At 40.6% G+C, this 24,744-nt stretch overlaps 1 protein-coding gene across 1 annotated transcript in view; it reads left to right on the forward strand.

Moving 5' to 3' along the window:
• Positions 1 to 24,744, forward strand: part of NF1 (neurofibromin 1) — a 171,086-nt gene that overhangs the window by 39,300 nt on the left and 107,042 nt on the right. Inside the window, exons 14-29 of the mRNA XM_024195430.2 lie at positions 291 to 404; positions 3,200 to 3,279; positions 5,387 to 5,510; positions 9,982 to 10,134; positions 11,549 to 11,795; positions 12,294 to 12,367; positions 12,496 to 12,579; positions 13,295 to 13,735; positions 14,244 to 14,383; positions 14,975 to 15,097; positions 15,552 to 15,635; positions 18,244 to 18,360; positions 18,974 to 19,155; positions 19,265 to 19,476; positions 20,382 to 20,543; positions 21,374 to 21,477. Coding sequence (XP_024051198.2) covers positions 291 to 404; positions 3,200 to 3,279; positions 5,387 to 5,510; positions 9,982 to 10,134; positions 11,549 to 11,795; positions 12,294 to 12,367; positions 12,496 to 12,579; positions 13,295 to 13,735; positions 14,244 to 14,383; positions 14,975 to 15,097; positions 15,552 to 15,635; positions 18,244 to 18,360; positions 18,974 to 19,155; positions 19,265 to 19,476; positions 20,382 to 20,543; positions 21,374 to 21,477 — 2,441 coding nt within the window. The remainder of the gene's footprint in view (positions 1 to 290; positions 405 to 3,199; positions 3,280 to 5,386; positions 5,511 to 9,981; positions 10,135 to 11,548; positions 11,796 to 12,293; positions 12,368 to 12,495; positions 12,580 to 13,294; positions 13,736 to 14,243; positions 14,384 to 14,974; positions 15,098 to 15,551; positions 15,636 to 18,243; positions 18,361 to 18,973; positions 19,156 to 19,264; positions 19,477 to 20,381; positions 20,544 to 21,373; positions 21,478 to 24,744) is intronic.

A 24,744-nucleotide genomic window follows, 5' to 3' on the forward strand; every position in this document is an offset into this window, starting at 1 on the left:
TTCTTTTGTCTGTTTTGTTTACTCTTCAGTTTGAATTTTTTTTCTAGATTGCCCCAAAAAAGTGTGGCATTCAAGGACTATCTCCCCAAAAAAAAAAAAAAAATCCAACAGCCCCAAGCCCTCTTTACTTGTAGGAGGATCTGTGAAAGTAGTCACCTGAAGTCTGCCTGCGGTTAATTTAGTTCTGTTGGCCAGGGTGTTGAAGGGGTCCGCATTTTAAGAGCAGATAAAACAGGGCCCATTTCAGAACAATGTTGCTTTTTAAACCATTTTTTCCCTTTACTGTTTAGAATCCAAGGAAGCAAGGGCCTGAGACACAGAGTAGCACTGCTGAATTAATTACTGGACTTGTACAACTTGTTCCACAGTCCAACATGCCAGAAATAGCCCAAGAAGCCATGGAGGTAAGGGAAGTGTTCTTCCAAACGCAGGGTGGTTAGCGTGCGAGTTGTGCCAAGCATATCAGGCTTTTTGTGTAAAAGCTTTTAAGTATTGATCAGTTTGTTTCCAAAATTGAGTGTTAGAGCTTGTCTACATGGCAAGTTACCACACTGCAAGCAAAGGTGTGAATTTGCAGCGCACCAGCTTGGAGCACGGCCGTGTAAACATTGGTACAGCACTCCAGGACTTTGACTGCACTGTAGCAATGTCCTCAGGAACGTGGTGTGTAGACGAGCCCTTAGCATTTGCTCTGTATTGATGCATTTTTCTAAAAGTATGTTCAATTGCAAGTTTGCGATACAGCAGAGGCCTATTTAAGGAAAGATTTCAAAGGTGTAATAGGGAATTATTGTCTTCTGTGGTCCTCCCATGTCACTGAGAGATTTGTTCCTCACTGAAGCTGGCCTTAAGCAAATCTATTTCAGAAGGGGTTTTATGGATCTTCCACTACATTGTAGAGAGCATTGTTAAAAACCTTCCACTAACAGCCTGCCTGTCTGCCCCAGTTCTTTCTGACTAGCTGAAATAAACATTCATTTTACGTCTGGGACCATGGCCAATGATTGTTGCTTTTTGAATCAGCAAGTGTGGAGGGGGCATATAAGCAGGCAAGTACATCTAAGGCTGTTAAAATCCGTAATTAAAGTGCACCACACTTGAGGTAAATGAGCTTCAGTAGTCCAGCGGGCAAAACACCAAGATTGCTTCTGATTTCCAAGCCTTCCATGCCATATTGCTAATGTAAGGCTGCTGAGTAAGTTGCCGTTCAGTTTGGTACGTTCATATGTTTTCATGGTGGTAGAAATGTATAACCGATTTAAAACATATTGAAAATAGGAGATGTCAATTTCTTTTGGTAGGTGAGAAGGAAAGATTCTATGTCCCAATTAAATTACAAGTTATTAAATTGTCCTGGATTACTGTGATTTGAGGCACTGTGTCTAAGACTTCTATCTTCTACACTTCAAGGGGGAAAACTTTCAAATATTGAAGGAAAGGATATCTAAAACATTCTTCAGTGTGTTGCTTTTACTGCTTCACTGAATCTTTGTAGCTAAATTCTGTGGCTTGCATTGCAGCATTTCCATCAACGATAATCACTCCAAATGTTATAGTATCAGTATTCTGGATATGTTGTTTTGGCCCAGAATACAGTGCTATCTTTTTAAATAAGCATACCCTGACTGACCTGAAAGTGTTTTGGACACTTTTAAATATGACCCAAAACTCCGCCAAACCCATCCTATTAATGTACAGTGTTGTATTAGATGAAGGATTTGATTTGCCATTAGTTATGTTACTTAGTTTAGGCATGCTGGGCCAGACTTTGACCTGGAGTAAGCCGAGGTAGCTCTGTTTTGAATGGAGTACCAGCAATTTACACTAGCTGAGAATCTGGTCTGTTTTATGTTCTCAATCTTTAACCCACTTACCATCTTTTTTTCTTCTAGTTTAGTTATTTCAAAGTGGTTCCTGTTACGAACTATTCTGAAAATCATTAAAAGTTGCTACACAAGTGTGTGGGGATCTGCCCTAGCTGATGGAAATGTCACTTTCAATGGTATTATTTTGCCACCACAGCTCTTACAATCTCTGCTTTCATGGAATTTGTTAGATTGATAAAGTTAGGAATTTGAGGTAGAGCTGCTTATTCTATCGTTGATTTTTTTTTTTTTAAACACCAAAGTATTAAATTTCTTTGGTCGTTTTAGCAGGGGTCTTCAAACAGTAGGTGATCTTACATGAAGCATCTCATTTGCCACAATACCCAAATATAATTACTGATGGAAGTGGCAGCTTTGAATTTAAATTTCCCTTGCTCTTGAGAGCTTGCCATAAGTGTATTTGGGTGAATAACTTGTAACCAGCAATTTTACTTTTTCTGCTTGCTAATTGTCTGTGACTTTGTGATTTTTCTCACATTTATTTGCCAAATATTTTCCAGAAGAAATTATTAGTGTTCAGCTCATTTGTGAGTATTTGCTATATGAGCTGTCACTTTTGATTGGGCACGTAGGTAACCTAGTACATTTCTGTTCTTTCAAGTTTCTGGTGTGAATATGCATATTTAAAATTCATAATTACTTTTCTGCTAACATTTTCCAATAGTTGTTTAAACCTTGCTGTTTCCTTAAACCAATAAACTTGTCCAAGAGAATAATTGAGGAAAACAAACCCGAAAGAGGGGCAAACATAGTTTTAAAAATGAAAATATTTTTGAAATACGCTTGCTAATACTCTCCCAGTTCTGGTCAGAACCAATTGTTATTTTAATTAACTTTTTGCAAGTTGAAAACGTAAAGAAATTGCCTCTCTTCTCTTAAAACAGCGAATTCTTAAACTACAGATGTTCTATTGTTGCTATTCTAGTTTTGTACTAGCAGGACTGCTGTTTCATTACATTTTTGCAGATGGGTCATTGAAGTAAACACTAAGGTCAAAAATTCCCTTTTTAAAAGACTTGACATGTCCTTGGTTCATTTTGGAGATTTACATGCAAGTAATACAAGATAATTTATCAAGTTTGGATTGTAAATATTTTAAAAAAGCTAAGAGATGATTATGGCAGCTTGCTTAATAATGAATTTTTGCTTTTCCATAAAATTGCATATTTTTGTTTTCCATTAGATTTACTATTTTAAACATATATATAATTAATACTTGGATTCATATATATTTAATCTACTTTGCTGCATATGCTGAAGTACTTTGCAAATTATTTTCTCTTAAGTGAAAAGCTACTCTGTTTTGAATTCAGGCCTTGCTAGTTCTTCATCAGTTAGAGAGCATTGATTTATGGAATCCAGATGCACCCATAGAAACATTTTGGGAAATTAGGTAGGTAAATTAGCTTTTGTAAATCAGATAAATAGTCCTGTCTGAGATGTCTTTTCTTTTGACGTAGCTGTGGTTTATACTTGTCTGAAAAAAGCCATGTAGTTTCAATACGTCTTTAAAACCAAAATTATTCATATATACGCTATCTTTAGTTCCACAGAAACCTTTTTCCATTGTACTAGTTAACTTTTACAGAAATTGCATATCACAAATATCTTGCTAGCTTTGTCAAAGGTTTTTAATCCAGTATTCAGTTGTTACTGTGGCTGTTAAGATAAAAATTATAAACATATTTTTAATTATCTGATTGAAAGGCTTACTATTTTCTTTTTTAAAAATTGCATTTATGGGTAAGGCAGGATAAATCCGACAAACCCACTCTTACGGAATTACTTAATATTATTTCTGAAACTAAAGCTCACCTTATGTGGAAGTTCATTTCACTGATGCGTGGGTCACCTGACTTGTCTTAAAGGGTTTTTTAATAAAGAATTCTTATTGACTAAAGATAATCTTGCATTTTATTTAATAACTTTTAATGTAGCCATTGCAACAATTGACTCAATAGATGAGAATATTAGGGAAAAGGTATTACAGCACTCCCAAGAAGTCAAAAATGGACATTAAATGTGACCCTGCATGAACCTGAAATTGTGAATCCTGCAAATAAACTAAAATATTTCATGTTTTGTCATAGGATGTGTATCAGTACACAATTTTTTTTGTAGGAGAAAGGAAGTTAATATCTGTTTCTAGAAAACATTGCTCTCCGCATCAAGAAATTAGTCTTTATTGGTGCATTATATGGCTTCAGGGATTGGTAATGGGAATAGCCTTTCACCTTTAAATTTTTGGTTTGAGTCCTGCTTAGGCTAGCAGTAATTGAAACTATATTATATAGCTATAATGCCTTTGTCGTCTCTTCAGGCTGGGGGCAAAAAACCCATAAAAACTGACACTAATTGGGACTCTTTGGCAGTTTTAACAGAGTACTGAATGGATTTGAACTAACACTCCTAGATGTGTGTTCCTTCCTAACAGAGTTGAGACCCCTCAGGGCAATGTAGGTAAACTTGTACTGCCCCTGTCTGTGCTGGATCAGTTGTGATAAATGGAGGTCTTCTGAATCAACAGCCCTGAAAACTGGCCATCTGAGAAGTACCAAAATCACTTAACTTCCTCTAGGGAATAAAAAATGGCCAGTTGGGAGGTGGAAAGGCACAGCTTTGTTGTTTAAAATATACTCTATATATTTTAAATGGGCTATTATGTCATGTAGGATATTCCTACTAATTCCCTGATGCCATGTAATGATATATGGATAAATGCACACATACAAAATGGGGAATGACTGCCTAGGAAGGAGTACTGCGGAAAGGGATCTGGGGGTCATAGTGGATCACAAGCTAAATATGAGTCAACAGTGTAACACTGTTGCAAAAATACCAACCATCATTCTGGGATATGTTAGCAGGAGTATTGTAAGCAAAACACGAGAAGTAATTATTTCGCTCTACTCCGCGCTGATTGGCCTCAACTAGAGTATTGTGTCCAGTTCTGGGCACCACATTTCAGGAAAGATGTGGACAAATTGGAGAAAGTCCATAGAAAAGCAACAAAAATGATTAAAGGTCTAGAAAACCTGCCCTATGAGGGAAGATTGAAAAAATTGGGTTTATTTAGTCTGGAGAAGAGAAGACTGAGAGGGGACATTACAGTTTTCAAAAACATAAAAGGTTGTTACAATGAGGAGGGAGAAAAATTGTTGTTCTTAACCTCTGAGGATAGGACAGGAAGCAATGGGCTTAAATTGCAGCAAGGGCAGTTTAGGTTGGACATTAGGAAAAACTTCCATAACTGTCACAGTGGTTAAGCACTGGAATAAATTGCCTAGGCAGGTTGTGGAATCTCCATCATTGGGGATTTTTAAGAGCAGGTTGAACAAACACCTGTCAGGGATGGTCTAGATAATACTTATTACTGCCATGAGTGCAGGGGACTGGACTAGATGACCTCTCAAGGTCCCTTCCAGTTCTATGTCTCTATCAAGAAATTGTATTTGGGTTATTAGATAATATAGCTAATACCGAATTTCATTTTGCTGCAGTTCACAAATGCTTTTCTATATCTGCAAGAAATTAACTGGTCATCAGATGCTCAGCAGCACAGAAATCCTCAAGTGGTTGCGTGAGATTCTGATCTGTAGGAACAAATTTCTTCTAAAAAATAAAGTAAGTAAATGTTAATCTATTAGTTTATTAAATCAATTAGGTTTTTCTTTTTTACTTATTACCTATGTATATTGGGTAATTTCTTTGTGATTGAAAGAAATTTTACTAGCTCCCCCTATAGTTATGTTAATGCACTTTATCTTTCTTTACAGAGCAGAATGTGATATGTATCATGGTTTCGAATGGTCTGCATTTGGTTAGGTCTTTTTAAATACGTAGCTAAATCTGCTTAGAATTTTTTCTTTTGTTCTGTTTCTGCATAGGAAATGCATGTCTTCCAAAAGGTTTGGAAAATGTTCTTTGCGGAACTAAAGACTTGTTGATCACTGCTGCTTTAGATAGGAAAATTGTAAAAAATTTCCTTCAGTGCAAGAAAGATGAGGAGGATAATGTGTACATCTTCAGACACAATAAGATACCCTTTCTTCTGACATGGTAGAATGACTTCTAAAATTCTGTCCTACTTCTCTTTCTTATAGTCTATTTCAAAGTAGAAGCCCAGACACTCTAGCTATTGCAAGATCACCTCTGAGAAAATCAGTAGCTAGATGGAAAACCAAACCTGTTACATATTCAGCAGTAAAGAAGGCCTAATTCAGGGTAGAGAAGGGGGAATAGTGTTCTTAAACTTCAGTTCCAGATAACTGAAAATACCAATGATTGAAGGACATTGTCTTTATTTTTGGACTTCTTCACATATACAGTGTTTCTTAAATAAGCGAAGATGTCCAATTTAGAGTGAGAGGATTTTCTGACTGTATGACTTGTTTGCCACTTGAATCCCTATCATTAACTTTGTTACTACATGAACTTTTTTCTCGTTCCTACTTTATGCTGACTACCAAACAGGTCTGTTCCTTGGGTATCTCCTATTCAGTATTTATAAAATGTGTGTGTGTGGGGGGAATTAAACTTCGCCCACAACTTTCATTTTAGTGTATCTTGTACTTGGGATTCCAAAAGCACTATTTGCTCACTGCATTTTTACTATCTCAAGTGGGATTCCTGTTTTCTCTGAAGTCCAGTTTCTTTACTTTTCTGGAGGCTCAGCTTGCAACTGTTTGTGCATATCCATCTTGTTTTACACATTGAGAAACTCAAGAGGCTCCTTCAGTTGTGCTTGTAGATGCAGAGGGACTTGATTTGGGCCAGCTCTTCTTGTGATTTTGATCTTTGGGCAACTTTTTTGGTTGTGATTATCTCTACCTAATATGTCATTGTACTCCAGACTCTCGATTCATCCTCCATTCACCATTTTCCACGAGAACAAGGTACTTCACCCCTTTGCCTGAGGTTCTTACTAAAAGCTGTTTTGAACTTTCAACTTCTATTGTTACTTTTCCTCCATGCCTCTCCTGGGGAGTTTGATCTTCATGAGTTGGATGTGAGGGGGACTTGAATACCTTGATAGAAAAAGGACTTTTCTGCAAGTCGCCAAGTCTGTAACCTTTACAGTGAATTTTAAGGGTTGATCTATTTCAGTGCCCAGTCTTTGCAAATACAGTGACTTGTGTTTTCAGTCCCGCTGTTCACGAGTCCAGGTAGCCCGATGCACATTTGTCTTTGGCACAGATATGTGTAGTTTAAATACTATGCCCATCCCTGAAATTTGTAGAACCACTTTTATCTGGAGCTTGATATTTATTATTGTATGCCCACAATGTGCTAAGAGCTTTCCAAACACACCTGAAGATACAGTATTTGTCCCGCAGAGCTTACAGTCTCAAAGACAGAAATCAATTCACAAACATAAAGAAAATGTCAAGAGTTCTTGTGGGCTTATTTTTTTTTAAAACATTTTCCCGAAATCATTTCCCTTGTCCCCCTGACTAGGTGCACCAGTGAATTTGGTCCATAATGCTTCTCCATTGTGCCCATTTCCCTATAGAAATAAGTTTGGGCATAAGATGAAGAAAGGAAAAAGTCAGTGGACTTTTGCCACAAAAATTACACTAACCCAAACAATGCTCTGGCATCGTCGAGGCAGCTGATTCAAGGTAGTAAGTTGTTTTTTGCTTTTCTTTTTTTTTCTTTTCGTTTTCTGATATGTACTTTAAAAAAAACAAACCCTCTCCTCATAACAAAACATCAAGTCAATTCTCAAGACAATTGGTCCTCAAGTTCTTATCCCTAGAGCTCAGGTATTCAGAGTACAAATTAATTCAGATCTTTACTGGAACTGTCTGCAGTATACTATCAGAGATTTTCCAAGGCTTTTAAGTCAGAATCAGCTATTCTTCAAGTTAAGAATCATCTTAATATTTATTGTTTCATTTCTTGGTAGAGAAGTTAAGGTAAAACTTGTACTAGATATGGTTCTGAGAAATGGGTCTTTTAACAAAGTTGTCTCAAATTGTTTTCTCCTGAACATTTAGATGGTGATAGCTAAAATCAACCAGGTCAGGCTGTATTGTTGCCTGCTACCAAAATGGCAGTACTATCTGCAACTGGCTGAAGCCTCAAAAAGTGTCAGTGGCTTCAGAGAGATGAGGGCATGGGGAGATAGTGGGACCCCTGATGCAAGAAATGTCATCAAATGGCGGAAGAGATGAACCATGATTTAACCCATGGCAGCCATAAACTGGAGGGAAGGCAACAGGAAACAACCCTCTGTTTTCTCCAACAAGAGCTATCGTGGCAGAACAGAGGCATCACGCTTGGCCATGGCTTTCCTTCCAAAAGTGTTGAAAACTGTGGCATCTTGAAATGTACGAAGGTTGACTGGTAAAAAGCTCAATATTTTGCTATAGCGACTTACTGATGTGAAACCTGGAAAACGAATGCTGCAGACAAAACGAAAATTGAAGCCTTTGAGTTGTGGTGCTGGTGAAGACCCTTACTTGTTTTCTGGTCCGAAAAGAAGATGAGTGCTTATGTTAGAAATATTGTTGGAGAGAAATGGACTCTGCTGTTAGAAATCAACAGGTGCAAAGGGGTATACTTTGGTCACATCAGGCACAGAGCTGGAAATAACTTCAAAAGTTATCATGAAAGGAATGGTGGCGGGTCATTGCAGTAGAGGATGACCAGCAAGGGGAAGGATAGATCGTGTGTGTAGATTACTGGGAGACCAGCTGCGGAGTGTGTGAAGTTAATGATGGATTGAGAAATCTTCTGAAAATTCTACAGTCACCAGTATTCAGACTTACTTTTTCCTAACCGATTTTAACTAGTAACGGTTGTTTTTTAGAGCAACTTTAACTCTGCTCCATTTCGCAAACAGTATTTTCTGTTCCTGTTTTATCCAGTTAAACCTGAAATATACCCAGTAAAATATACAACAGAATTAACATTTATTGGAGCTGTAATTCCTTCACTTTCTTGACTTGCAACTTCAATAAACAGTTTCCACTTCATTATTCAGCAAATGTGGGTTAACATTCTTTTGGGATTGAGAGAATTTTTTCTCTGCTTCCCTCCAGTGTAAAAAGAAGTCCTCCCGGAGTAAAATGTGCTGATTCCACTGATGATTTTCATATTCCATAGTCCCTATTTTTAAGAATTGAACTCTAATTTTCTCCTCTTTTAGGAAATGCCTTCAAGGAGTTTCCAGAGATGTTCTGGAACAAACATGCCCATTTCAGATGGGCATGAACTATTCTTGTGCTCTTATGGCCCTCTGCAGTCTTCCATTTTTGCCCCAATTTTTTCCTCAAGTGAGGTTTAGGGAAGTATTTTCTTCCCTGAGCTATTGTGTGAAATCTTTGCTACCTAAAGCATCAGCCTTTAAGCTTGGCATAAGGATAGTTCTTGCAGGTCAAACCTGTCTGTTTTTGTCATTCTATGCAAGATCTACAGGCATTCTAAATAATGAAGATGCCCAGAGGGAAGGAAGTATGTGGAGAAAATAGGTAGCGTCTTCCTGAGCTGGGGAAGGTGCCTTTGCTGGATTTCTGTCAAGATGTATCTTCTATAGTGCTAAAAAGCATTTCCAGGCTATCCTTAATGTGACATATTTGATCTTACAAAGTTCCATTGTCAGTTTCTCATCTGCATTTACAAATCAGTGTTTGTTCCTCTGTTTCGAATATGTACAACATAGTTCTCTTAATACTTTCCTCTGTATTGCTTTAACAAGCAGTTTAATAAACTCTCTGCCACCTTGTGCAGACAAGATAAGTAGCAGTATTAGAAAACGTATGGGCATTGACCTGTTCTCCAGGCCAAATTTCAGCTTGAGTTTCCTCTGCATTTGACTTGGGTGTGGTATTCACTTCCTGTCTGCTGTGTAGTGTGGCAGTGTGCGTTATTACAGGTGCTACATTCCATCCCAGAGGTAGCTGCATTTCAGAGGTGAGTGACACAATTACTATGAGTAATTTTTGTAAGCACTTTGGGAGCCTTCAGGGTGAAAGATGCTATAGAAATGGAAGAGGTGCTGTTTTCCTTTCGTGAGTGTAGCTGCTGTAACCCATCCTTTTTCCCTTATAAAAGTAGGGTAATTGACTATTTTTCTTACCTCTCTTTACAGCAATCAGATAGGAGTTCCTGTCATTTTCTCTTCCTTTATGGGGTAGGATGTGATGTCTCTGGCGGTGGAGCTAGTCAACTTTCTCTTGACCATGAAGAGATGCGCTGTGCTCCGGGAGCTACCCTCAGGAAAGGGAAAGGCAACTCTTCCATGGTAATTAACATTTTGTATTCTTAATACTTTAAAATAAATAAACTCCATTGCCACCCTCAAAATCAGTTACATTTGTACTCCTATATTGAGATTATTTTCAAGTATTTTAAACATTATGTGGGTGCGGGGAAGAGTATAGGGGAATTTAAACGTAAACTTCTCATGCGCTAGGTGTTGATGTTTGATCAAGGCACAACTGTTCTGTATCATGGCTGCTGCTGTGCTATTCTGGCTAGAGTAAATGCAATATTTTTAAGAGTTTGAAACTAAAATTTTGGTGTCATCTTCATAGAGCAAAAACCATAATCTGTTCACACATTTGTCTGCATTTATTAAATCTCAGACTTCAGATTTCTAAATCTCCATGCTATCTGAACACATGCTAAATAAAAAAAAGCACAAGGCAAGGAAGATGTTCATCCTTGTTTGAATAAAGGGGCTCCCTTTATATGCTAATTTTTTCAGCTCTTCACCTACACCATGAACTAGTTATGGAAAAAATTGAGCAGAAGTTTGTAACTGAATCTGTCATGAGCCAAGATTTGTAACTTGCCTTTTTTAAATTACCTTTTTTTGGTAATCTGTAACAATGTACATAACTCTTAAAACATTTTAATCTTTGAAGCAGTTTATAAACATAAGTTGGTTTTTCACACTACTGAGAGGTAGATGAGTAGTATCCCCATTTTTATTTATGGGGTAACTAGGGTAGAAATAGTGACTTCTCCAAGAACACAAAGGGTTAGAGATGGGATTAAATACTTTGCTCTCAGTCCTGTGCTGAGACTACTAGACCGCACCTTTCTAAAGTCTACTGCTGAATGAAGAAAATATAAACGTTCTAGTCACACATCAGATATCAAACTAATGACATTTTCTGTTTAAGTAAATGTTGATGGTTTTATGAGGAGGGGTTGCGTTATTTTGGTGAAAAACACATTAATGGAGAAACAAGTTGTTACACACACCTGCATTTGATAATACTTCCCTCCTCCCACACTTGTCCATTTATAATACCTAGCTCTTATATAACACTTTTTTCTTCAGTAGATCTCAGTGTGCTTTATGTAGGAACTATGTATCATTCCCATTTTACAGCAGGGAAACTGAGGTATAGAGGGTGAAAGGACATGCCAAAGGTCACCAAGTAGGCCAGTGGCAGAGCCAGGAATAGAAGACAGGTCGCTTGAGTCCAGTCCTGTATCCACTGGGCCACACTCTTTGTTTAAGGGACTGTCTCATCTTGGGTGCTGTACAAACACACAGTAAAACAGAGCCCTGATCTCAGATGGGGCTGTTGGGTGCTACTGGAATACAAATAATGTGCAGGAGCAGGAATGGGATAAAGACCTATTCTGAAAAAATTGCCTGTTAAGTAATATTACCAGATATGCAAATATATTTTCCCCCCAAGGAAAGTACAGCAGGATGCAGTGGAACTCCAATATGTCGCCAAGCCCAAACAAAATTAGAGGTTGCCCTGTACATGTTTCTGTGGAGCCCTGACATTGAGGCAGTTCTCGTTGCGATGTCCTGTTTCCGTCATCTCTGTGAGGAAGCAGATATCAGGTGTGGAGTAGATGAAGTCTCGGTACATAATTTTTTGCCAAACTACAACACCTTCATGGAGTTTGCGTCTGTCAGCAATATGATGTCAACAGGTAAGAAGGGTGAGACTAATCAAACTTTTTGTCTGCCTGAGTATTGTTTATGTTCTTTAAAGTATATTTCAAAATGTTAAAGTTAGTCCTGATATAACTGAAGTGCTGTAATACTTATCTCTAGTCTGTCTCAATCATGTGATTTCATGGAAATTTGCATGAATGAAGTTACGTGTAGAAAGACTAAAAATCTGTCTTTGATACAAGATATTTGAAGATTGCTTCCTCCTTGCAGTGCCTATGTAATAATATCAAGTATTGTAGGGAGACATTGACTGAATTTTTGAACACCTAGACCTGGTAGTTAAGTGAAGGAGAGAGTTTCCGTGAAAAAAATTGTTTATAATACAAATGTGCTTGTGATTAAGTCTTACACACAAGTCTTCTGGGTTTTTTAAGAATATTCATTTTATTTATGCAAGCTTTCATCGCGAATAAAGATTTATTTTAAAATAAAAATGGCTGTTACATTAATGTTATTGTATACTCCTTGCTTAGGGAGAGCAGCTCTTCAGAAAAGAGTGATGGCATTATTAAGGCGCATTGAACATCCAACTGCAGGCAACACTGAAGTAAGTTTTCTCTTTATGAAAATGTTTCTTATGGGTAGCTGAAAATATGTTGTGTGGAAAGCAATCGGTAGTGTTGTAGGAAGTAATCTGAGGTAACTACCTGCAATTCTTGATGTATTGTATTTTAGGCATGGGAAGATACACATGCAAAGTGGGAACAAGCTACAAAACTAATCCTCAACTACCCAAAGACCAAAATGGAAGATGGCCAGGTACTCTGAAGCTTTCTATCTATTCAGTTATCAGACGTGCTGACAGAAATCTTGTATTTTCTGAATAGTCATTTAAGTTGACCATATTAATTTATATCTAAACTTACATTTAAAAAAAAAAAGTATCTGCACATTAGCACTTTTCAATCAATCCCTCATATGGGTGACTTGAGTTACTTCTGAATTCATTCCATAGCTAATGAGTTGTTCCTGTGTGCTCTGTGGTGATCCACTGAGTTGGGCATTACCTCTAGATTATACTAGTGGGTTCACTTTTTCTCCCCACTTCACTGAGTACAGAGTATAGTTGGAAACAGAGTAATCATGATCAGAATCAGTGTTTCTCAAGCTTATGGGAAGTCAAAAAATTTTTACATCTCCCTTACATTTACTATGAAAATAAGGGTTAAAAAGTATCATTGGTAGCAATCATAAGCCAGTATAGTCTCTTTTTTTTTTTTTTTTTTTCCCTCAAGTGGTTGACAGAGAATGTGCTGTATGGATACATTTCAGTTTACACACTCCTGCCTACTTGCTCTTGATATAAAGATTTGCAAAATCTCCTGAGAATTGAATAGTTTGTTTTTTTTATTGACATTGTTGTAAACTTATAAATTAGATTTCTTTATTGAATGATACTTAAAATGTCTGTTTTCTTTATCTGATAATTGCTTGTAATTCGAGAGCGATCTCATTTTGAACAACTCTTTTCCAGGTTACTGATAGTCTTCACAAGACAATTGTCAGGCGACGAATGTCTCATGTTAGTGGGGGAGGCTCCATAGACTTGTCTGACACAGATTCTCTGCAGGAATGGATCAACATGACAGGGTTCTTGTGTGCTCTCGGAGGAGTGTGTCTCCAGCATCGTAGCAATGCAGGATTAGCAACTTACAGCCCACCTATGGGTCCAATCAATGAGCGTAAGGGCTCCATGATATCAATGATATCCACCGAAGGAAATGCAGAGACTCCTGTTAGCAAATTCATAGATAGATTACTATCGCTAATGGTCTGTAACCATGAGAAAGTGGGACTTCAGATACGGACTAATATTAAAGATCTGGTGGGTCTGGAATTGAGTCCAGCACTTTATCCAATGTTGTTTAACAAACTGAAGAATACCATCAGCAAATTCTTTGACTCTCAAGGACAGGTAAAATGTTTGGATATGTTTTCATATTTTTATCATATTGAAAATATCAGCTATCTTACCATTCACATAGATATTTAAAATTGATACCTACCTCTTTATGTTTGTGTTTTTACACAAAGAGCCAGAGAAGTATTTATTACATGATGGAAGGCATCACGATGATATTTGTGTGACTAGACCATACAGTTCTTAATTTGCATTTGAGATTCCAGACTATATTAGTCTAGCATGCTTAAATTCCTTGTAAGTTTCTATATTTTAACTATCTTCCTACTTAATAGGATTTATATTCTGAGAAAATGCTGTCTTTATTAGATAAACTTTCTGAGACCATAACTCTGTTAAGTGTTGGAATTCTTCTGAGTAGGTTAATCAGAACGATACTCTTGCATTAGATTTCTGCCGAGTGCTACAGTAATATAAATATTTACTAATACTATATACATTTCATTCAGTTATTTTTGGGCATCACCTCTAAGAATTATGACTAGATGTCTTCTTCCTATAGGTTTTGTTAACTGAGACCAACACACAGTTTGTAGAGCAGACAATTGCTATAATGAAAAACCTGCTTGATAATCATACTGAAGGGAGCTCAGAACATCTGGGGCAAGCTAGTATAGAGACCATGATGCTAAATCTAGTCAGGTAAGAAATCTTGACTGTTTCCCCTCTGCAGAGTAAGTCTTTAGATAATCAGGCAGTGTCTCCACCGCCCTCCATGCTCTGTTCGGGTGCAATAGCAGGGATGTAGGAAGCTGGTTAATGTTCTGAATCTCAGACCCTGGCAGAAGTTAAAGCTATAGGGGTGCAACACTGCTTTTTTGCCATGATGTAAGGTCCACCAGTAGACAGTCAAACCTAGTGGAGCTATCAGCTCCGCCATTCCCCATCTCCTCCCTTTCTCTCACTCCCTATCCCCCAAAAATTCATGACGTGTCTCTCTCCCACTACATCTGTGGGGGTAAGTGGGGACCAGTGTAGGATGGTGCAAAGCCATCTCAGGCAGCTTCCCTTGCACAGAGGAAATTCTTCACTGGCTATCTCAAGCTGGTTTAAAGGCCACTGGGCACAGGTTGGAAAATCCGGCCCAAGGTCTGCAATGACTGGTTATACAAGTGTAATTCTAGACGACCAGAAGAAATGCCTCAAATGTGTTCCCCCTCTTCTGCGCCCCCCCCTCCCCCCGATGCTTTGAAATGAATTTATTTAGTGTTTTACGTTTTCTGACCTTCACAGATATGTACGTGTGCTTGGAAATTTGGTACATGCAATTCAAATAAAAACTAAACTCTGTCAACTAGTGGAGGTAATGATGGAGAGGCGAGATGACCTTTCGTTTTGCCAAGAGATGAAATTTAGGTGAGTACTAAATTAAACAGTAATTCCAATAATAATGATTCATAATAATAATAGTGGTTCTATTTGGGGTAGTGTTTTCTTGTGGAGTATAGTGGGCAGGTGGGTATGGGGGTGACACTTTCTTACTAACATGCAAAACATTTTCTTGTTTCTTTGTATTTAATTTAGGCCTCAATCCTGCATCAGGGTTTGCTACCATGGACCTCTATGCCTGTGCAGAGTCCTCTTGAAGTCTGACAGTAGGGACTCTACATGGGTGCAGGGTTCTAATGGAAGTCAGTGCAGGATCAGAGCCTTAATCAATACCCTCCAGTTACTAAACCGAGTTAATCGTAAGGTTTGCAGTTTAAATGTGTCTTTAAAATATAAAGCTAATAATTAAAAATACCATCTTGAGCAACATCAGCTTCTGACAGTATATTTTCATTTTTCTGTGCTGTAATATTTCTTATAGGAACAAAATGGTGGAATATCTGACAGACTGGGTTATGGGCACATCCAACCAAGCAACAGATGAAGATGTAAAATGCCTGACAAGGTAAGAGAGGTTGATAGAATACTCTTGCTGTGGCTATGGCTACACTGCATGCTAGAGGGTGTGATTCCCAGCTCGCGTAGACATACTCAGGCAAGATCCTGTCTAAGCTAGCATGCTAAAAATAGTAGTGCAGCTGCAGCAGTGATTCAGGCTAGCTTGTGCTTGGAGCTGCTAGCACGGTGGCGCTGCTGCTGCTGGCCGTGCTACCATGGCTGCACTACTATCTTTAGCATGCTAATTCAGAAATAGATACAAGCTAGACATCGCACTTCTAACGGGTCTCAGAGCTTGTGTACGTGACCATTTAGTTCATGGCAAAGCTGGGGTGTGAACCTGCCCCTCATAAGCCTTCCGTGGACTAACTGTGTGGACACTGCTGACACATGAACAATTAGTTAATGGGCTTTCGTCTAGTTCTCTTTCAAGTGGGAGTAGATGAGAGCATGTGAATGAACTGTTAATGCGAATCAGCAGGGTCCATGCAGATGGTCTGCAGCAGACTAGTGGAGAGTAGAGTCACGCTGGGGCTAGATGCACAATCAGTTAAGGTGCCTAAGAAAATCACTTACATTCAGAGCCTGAGTGTCAACATGTGGGCTCTCTTTTCTGTGAATGGGGGAGAGAGGTGCCTGAGAATGGGATTCACAAAAAACTGTGTGCGAGGCAGCTCCTTGCCCAAGGAGCTAATTGGAGATGCCAACCACAGGGGTGTGTGCTAAGCTCCACCCCTCTTCCTGGGAGAGGAGCCTGAGTCCAGACCGTTCTCTGGCACCTATTCTTATAGCCAGAAGCCAGGGGAAGGAGAAGGAGGATGTTCCTCATAACTTTTAGCTCTGTGGTTAGTGCACTCCCTGGGTGATGAAGGACCCAGGATCCAGTCCCCCTGCTCCAATGACTTACTAATATTATTTTTATAGTGGAACAGCTTCAACAGGAGAGAGTGAGGGAGCCCCACATCAGAATATCCATAGCTCAGTGGTTAGGGCACTCACCTGAGAAGTGGCAGATCCCAGTTCAAATCCCTTCTACTCATCAGGTGGAGGGGGGATTTGAACGGGGGGTCTCCCCTGGGAGGACCCTAACCACTGGACTAAAAGTTACGATGGGAGTCCTTGTCCTCCACCCCCGGCTACTCCCCTAGTGTTTTGAGTAAGCTCATCTACAGGGGCCCGATCTGCTAGGTGTACTCTAAGCATGCCTACTGGATTGGGCCCGACAGTTAGATGACCAAATGTCTGTATCTTTCCCTGGTTCATGCATTGCTCTGAACTAGGGTGACCAGACAGCAAGTGTGAAAAATCGGGACGGGGTGGGGGGTAATAGGAGACTATATAAGAAAAAGACCCCAAAATCGGGACTGTCCCTATAAGATCGGGACATCTGGTCACCCTACTCTGAACCTTAGGCATCCGGATGCCCGGCATGGGGCTGCAATGTGCATGCTCAGAAGCAGAAACATAGGCACCTAGGAACTTTGTACTGCAAAAAATGTAGGTGCCAAACAAGCTTAGGTGCCTATAGGTTCAGCAGCAGCTGAACAGTGCTTTGTGAATCCTAACACAGCCAGATTCTGGGAGGCACCTAAAGTGGCAGTTAAGTACCTAAATCCTTTTGCAGATCCAGCCTTAAACATTTTTGTAGAGAAGCCCTCATCTGCTAAAGGTGATATGTAATATGATAAAATGTTTAAACTTCTTTTGGGTATTTTACTATAAAGGAAATACATGTTCAAGGCTTCCTTTGAAAAGAAAACTTCATTGTTTTGTTCAAGGATTTTTGCTTACCAAGACCCAAGTTCAGGTTCTGTTTCTCTTGTTACTTTATACTGTACACCTTGAAACAGAACATAGGCTGCATGTCTTACAACCTAAAGGAAAATGCAGAGCTCTGAACTTCAGTTTTGGCAAGTAAGAGGAAATTAACATTTTGTTTAAACTATGTAACTGTCATTTTTAAGATTAAACCTACAAATTTTTAAACAAATGGTTGAAGATAAAAAAAAAAAATCAGTTCACCTGTATCATTATGAATGAGAATCATTTGGACTTGCCATGAACTGTGACCAAAGCTAATGTCATTATGAGAACTGCAGAAAGTGTGATCATGCTTATATGATCCATAAGTATCTTATAAATTAGACTTAGATTTTTAGTAAGCACAGTAAGGTTTTTAGACTAAGATTATAGCCCTGAATTTGTATTTACCAGGCCTTATCCTACTCCTGTTGATGTTCGTAGAAATTCATTGACTTTAGTTGGAACAGGACAGATCCTAAGTCTGTTTTGGATATGTAGCCAAAATGAGCTACATAAAGTTAGAAGAAATATATATGCTGTCACTTGCTGTGTTTTAGGGTTATTCTTTAAATGTGTAATTTGGTCATAACTCACTGTCCAAAGTTGATGTACTGCTTTATGCTATGTGTAGTATACAAGAGTTTTTTTTTGTTTTGTTTTTTTTCAATGTGTGGAGCTTTTTAAAAAAGAATACGGTAGAGACACTTTAGCTGCAGTTAGGCTTATGAAGAAAGATGACTCCTTAAGTACTCCATCAAAGGAAAGGCTGGGCACTGGCCCTGTTTAATTTAACTCTTTCATTTTTGATTCAGAGATCTAGACCAAGCAAGTATGGAAGCAGTGGTCTCTCTCCTCGCTGGGCTTCCATTACAGCCTGAAGAAGGAGATGGTGTTGAACTGATGGAAGCCAAATCCCAATTATTTCTTAAGTAAATAGTCAAACAATTTCAATTATACTATAATTTAAGGCAGATACATTCTTCTGTGTTTATTATGAAGTAAATTTCTTTTTAATCTTGTAAGGGTTAATTTTATTCAGGGAGTTGCCTCAGTATATCCTCTGAATTTGCAAATCTCCACCTCATAGGTTTAAGCAAACACTTCAATTTGTAAAAGCAAAAATATTTGGAAAGCAGTCATTAAATGTAACTTTGTTTTCTCCAAGCGTGTGTATATGCTTGTTTCACAGAATTATCTTGTTTCGATTTTAATTTTATGAATGGAAGAAAATGCAATCTTTTAGAAAAACAATCCCATGAAATTCAGTTGCCTGGTCCGAGGAATTCTCCATGCAGGATTTGTGATACTGCCTTCCCACTCTCTCAATACATTCTTTAAAAGCCGTAGTATATAATAATAATCACAGTAAAACACAAAACAAAAAAAGAGAAAAATACCCAGAGCAAGTCTAACTTGTATTTCTGGGAGGTGTACAACAGAGTCGTTCTATTTTATATCCTAGACCATTCTGCTAGAAGACTTTTGACTCTGTAAAAAATTTGTCTCACTTATCCAGATCTACAAATGTTATTTTTGTTTTAGATATTTCACTCTATTTATGAATCTTCTAAATGACTGTAGTGAAGTTGAAGATGAAAGTGCACAAACAGGTGGCAGGAAACGTGGAATGTCTCGAAGACTGGCTTCGTTGCGACACTGCACTGTTCTTGCTATGTCAAACTTACTCAATGCTAATGTGGACAGTGGCCTTATGCACTCAATAGGTAAAGTAGTTAGAAACAACTGTTTATGATTCACATACGAAGGCTTGAGCCTTAATTAAGAAGTATATGACTTCATTACTCAAGTCTTTATTTGTTACTATCTTGTTAGGCTTAGGTTATCACAAAGATCTCCAAACAAGAGCTACATTCATGGAAGTCCTCACCAAAATTCTACAGCAGGGTACAGAGTTTGATACGCTAGCAGAAACTGTACTAGCAGATCGGTTTGAGAGATTGGTGGAATTGGTCACTATGATGGGTGACCAAGGAGAGCTACCTATTGCTATGGCATTGGCCAATGTGGTCCCTTGTTCGCAGTGGGTAAGTTGATTCACACTTCCAGTTACATGATATTTGTTAACCCTGAGTGCATTTGTTTTGTAAGGTGTAACCTGCTTATCTCCTTCAAAAAGTCTTGCATAAGACTTGGAATTAAATTTACTGCTCTGCCAATTTAACGATAATGTTGAAACAAAAGTCTTCTAAAGAAATGAAGAGTTGAGGCTACCCTGTTATGTGCTGTAATATGTGGCCTTTTTCTCAGAGGGTTCCACAACTGTGATTGGGTCTACTTTGCTGAGCGCTTTAGTCTAAACTAAAGCATTATGGTATATTTTAAAATAGTTCTTGAAACAGTAATTGTTAGCCTGTAATGGTAAAATAGTTTTTCCTTGTCCTTTTAATGTTGCTCAGTGTGGGGACTGTTGGGTATATGTACTGTAATACCAGAGTAGGCCTGTGTTTTGGTAACCTAATGTGCTTTTTCCCTGGTCTCTGTCTGTGCTCTGTTTATACAGTGGGCGAATCCATTAGACTTCCATCTTGGTTCGTCATAGGCTCACAAGTGAGATGGTTTTAGGAACTTACTAAAGAACCTACCATTATAACATGGTCTGATGGGGTACTTGAGAGATTTAGAAATAAAATTAGAAGTGGGGAATGGGATGAGCACACTTTAAGGTTTACTTGCAAGACTTAACAGGGGAATTCCTGCACTAGACCATGCTTCAGCCTATGCTATACAAAGTTTAATGTGGTCAAATATTTCAAAACAGTACAAACTACTAAATGGAAGAAAATATTTAGCACAAGCTAGAATACTTGAGGCAGATTGTCATTGACTTCTTTTTCTAGTGCAGGATACATTAGAGATGTTTGGGGAGGTTTTCACAATCCAGCCTCTTTACTGCTCTGACACACGAACCTCTTTTTTGCTGTTCTTTAAGGATGAACTAGCTCGTGTCCTGGTCACCCTCTTTGACTCCCGGCACTTGCTCTACCAGCTTCTTTGGAACATGTTTTCTAAGGAAGTGGAACTGGCAGATTCCATGCAGACTCTGTTCAGGGGAAATAGCTTGGCCAGCAAAATAATGACTTTCTGTTTTAAGGTAAGTTATATGAGCTTAGGTGCCTATTTATAAAATTCTTTTGAAGAGTGAAAGGCTAACAGGAAAAAATGTATTAACTCAGAAATGTGAAACTGCAGTTGGATTACATTAAGATAAGAGAGTTCTGATGACTGGAGAGTGCAAACTATAACTTGATGGCTGCATTTGTCTACACAATCACAGACAACTCTTGAAAGTTCATCAAGATTCCATGCAGTTATTTTTTATAAAGATGTATGGTGTCTAATCCTTGGAGACCTTCCATGCCGAGGCCTGATTTGGGATGGGGTGGTGCGGCAAAACTTTTGTGGAGACTTCATGACGCATCCTCTTTAGTTCACACTTTAAACTGGAGGCCCCCTTGAAAGTTTCCAGGGAGCCCAGTATTCATCCTGCATGGTGCGTGTGTTTCAGAGCTACCAGGGCGGAAGTTGAATACAATAATGGAAAAGTTTGCATAGTAGAAGTATTTATAGCACACTTAGTAGACACATTCAAGTCAATGATCATTAAATGCAAGGAGAGTATAATTGTTTCCTATTTGATGCAAGTGGTTGGACTAGATAACCCTCTTCTTATCCATCTTCTAATATTTTAGGACCTGTTAGGCAGTCACATTTCTTATGCGTATGTTTGCTTGTGTATGTAGCATTCTGGCTATGAGAACTACATAATCTGAGAATATATTTTAAGATTCATTGCTTGTACAAACATAATCAGATACAGGACAAAATAGAATTAGTATGTAAAGCTTGACATACTCAGTATTATATTCTTGTGCTTTGAGTTATGCTGGCCTGGCCACACAGTCTGATGTATTTTCTCCATAGGTATATGGTGCTACATATCTGCAGAAGCTCTTGGAACCTCTATTAAGGACCGTGATCACATCCTCTGAATGGCAACATGTCAGCTTTGAGGTGGATCCTACAAGGTTTGCAATGTGAAAAAAATTAACATGATTATTTATAAGGCTGTTTCCCATCCATAATAATTTGACAGGATTCATTTTTCTTTGAGTGCTTGCTCATGTTGACTTCATTCTAGGTGTGCGCACACCCCCATGCGTAGTCGTGGGAGATTTTTGCCTTAGCGGTATCCGTAGGGTCATCTGTGGCACCCCCTTGAGTTCCGCGCTTGGGCGTCGGTATATCAGGAGCTGCCTCCGCCCTCTCAGTTCCTTCTTACCACCCGTGGTGGTTAGTCAGAGGGCCTTCCCTTGCATAGCAAGGGCTAGGCGTTTCGTCTCTTCTGACTTCGGGCCTTAGGGCCTTGTAAATAGTTCGTTTATAGAAGTTAGTGTTAAATAATTGTTAAATGTAGTTAGAAGTTAGAGTCCCATCGAGGACTTCGCCCCAGGCGTGGCATGCCCAGGTCCTCCGGGGTTTAAGCCCTGCTCGGACTGCAACAGGCATATGCTTGTTAGGGACCCCCTCAGCAGTTGCCTCAAGTGCTTGGGGGAATCACGTGTGAAGGTCAAGTATCGTATCTGTAAACACTTTTGAGCCAGGACCCAGACGGAGCACAACATCCATTTGAGGGCTCCCCTCGTGGAGACTGCCCTCTGACTGGCTTCTGAGCCGTCCCGTCCCATCTGAACTCTACCGCTAGTACCTCAGCCTCAGTGCGTAGCACATCCCCGGCACCACTCTCCGCCACCGTGCCCAGGAAGAAGACCAACACAAACAGCTCCCCAGCACCAGGGAAGAAAGGCCATGGGGGGCATTGGGCAAAGGACCCAGTTCGGGCTGCCCGCCCACACTGGAGCCACGTGGACGTGCCTCCCCTTAGTCCCCCACATGATCCACCGCCGACTCCCTGGAGCAGTAGGGGATGCAGACTTGTAGCGGGATCGACGCCTTCCCAGGCTCTCCTGGCGCATAGAGAGCAGAGGCCTCTACTAGCGCTGCTGGCACCGCGTGTGCCCTAGGGAGTGGCAAAGGCTCCCTACTAGGCAAGGTAGTCGCCAAGACCCCCCAGAGGCAGTTGAGCGCCACCGATCTCCTGAGCCGAGGCAGTGCTCTCTGACTCCGTGCCGTAGATCTACGCTTCGCAGCCCAGATCCTCAGGGGCTCAGCCTAGATCACCGGCACCGTGTTCATGGTCTCCGCCCTCTTGATGTAGGTCGCCTGTGGGAGGCGCCGGTCTCTGTATTACGGGTACCATTCACCCTCCCGCTGGTCGTCTTCTCGGCGCAGGTCCCTGTCACCCACTCCAGGGGGACGATCTCCGTCGCGGTACCAGTCCTCCTATTCGAAGCACCGGTCTCCCGTGGCAACGATCAGCTAACAAACGCAGGCATCAATGGCTCCACTGGGGTCACCGCAAGGGGATTCCTCTGGCATGGAAGGGCAGTTTAGCCCCTTGCCGAGGCATCAGCAGCATGATTGGGCACTGGATGCTGCTTCGACTTCTATGGTGCCGCTGTGGCAGCATGGCCATTGGCCAATGCTGTGGCCCTATTGAAGTGTGTGTGGCATGTCTGTGATGCCGATGCCCCCCTTGCACCACTCGTCGGCCACCACCTCGGAGCAACAGTTGACGGCTCCGGGCTTGGTGCGGGAAATGCGCTCAGAGGTCGGCGTAGAGGAGCCAATCCCCACCACCAAACCCCCTTCCCCCATTGGGGGGTCATACCCCGGGGCCTCCCCTGGTACAGTTGTCGTCCTCATCCCCGGGGATGAGGCGGTGACGGGACCCTCAAGGGCCAGCCCACTGGGCGATTTTAAAGAACACCGGGCCCTGCTTCAACACATGGCTGAGAACTTGGGCCTAGAAGTGGAGGAGATGGCCAAGCAGGCGGACACCTTGTTCAGTGTGCTCTTGGCCTCTACCCTGCCCGTGTTGCACGACCAGTGCATGATGGGGTCCTGAAAATTGCCACAGCCCCCTGGCAAACCCCGTCGTCCATCCTTCCCACCTGCAAAAGGGCCGAAAAGAAGTCCGTCATCCCAGCCAGAGGTTTGAGTACCTCTATACCCACCCACCTCCAGGCTTGCTAGTCATCTCAGCAGCCAACAAAAAGGACAAGCAAGGGCACACCAGTTCAACCCCCAAAAACAGAGGCCAAAAGACTGGACCTTTTCGGGAGGAAAATTTATTCGACAGCCGCCTGCAATTCCGGGTGGCAAACCACCAGGCTCTCTTGGGTGGATACAGTTTAACTTATGGGACTCCCTTTGTAAGTTCAAGCAGTCTCTGTCGCACATTTACATGGGCCATGGATGGGAAAGGGGGTAGATGCCCCGGCGTGTCAGTTCCCCCTCCTCCACCACTGCGTACCTGAATATGGGCCATAAGAATCTGGCCTGATATGTGACTCTTGCCCATAGCTCTGCAGATCATCTGCTCTAAGCCACTGAACCAGTTGATCAACTAAGATAGAATAATTTTCCTTTTATATGGCCTACTTTGTCTTGATTACTCCCATATCTCCTCAGAATTTATACTAAATGGTTATTTTGTAGTTGCTTTTTTCTAATTCTGTTCTGTCTCCCCCTTTTCTTTTTTATTTTATACTAGCTAAAATAGCTTCCCCAAAACATAAGCTTCCTTTTCTGTGCTTGTATCCATATCTTTGACTTTGGGAAGCAATAAATGGCCACATTTGTAAATACCCCTTCTACCGGCATGAAATATACCTATCTATGGCTACCTCAGTAACTGCTTGAACTTTCAATAAAACCATGACCCTGGCAAAACTTGTTACTTATGCGGATCTTAAGGCACAAACAATACCTGTCTTGTTGGAGATGTTCTCAACTTTAGTAGACAGTTGCTGGACTTCTTGTCCTGCATGGGTATGTGAGACCCTAAACTGTGTGTGCATGGCTGGGTAATGATGGATGAGAATTCCATTATCATGGTTTTTTACAAAGCTGTAAAATGGCCTGATATTTGTGAACTACTTTGTTCAACTCATTCTGCCTCTTAGAAACATCTGCACAATAAATTTAATCTATTGGTAGGTGGTTAGCATTTCACAAGGTTGCTAGTAATGTTATACTCAGGGCCGGCTCCAGGCACCAGGCACCCAAGCTGGTGCTTGGGGCGGCACCTGGAGGGGGGCGGCGCGGCGCGGCGGCCGCCGGGGAGACCGGGGCCACAGCAGGGCTCGCCGCCCTCCCCCGGCCGCCGGGGGGAGAGCCCTGCGCTCTGGCCGCGGGGGGGGAGAGCCCTCCCCCCAGGGCTCCGGCCGCCC

The sequence above is a fragment of the Terrapene carolina genome, unplaced genomic scaffold, assembly GCF_002925995.2.
Source record: "Terrapene carolina triunguis isolate 2854851 unplaced genomic scaffold, T_m_triunguis-2.0 Scaffold231, whole genome shotgun sequence".
NCBI lineage: Eukaryota > Metazoa > Chordata > Testudines > Emydidae > Terrapene > Terrapene triunguis.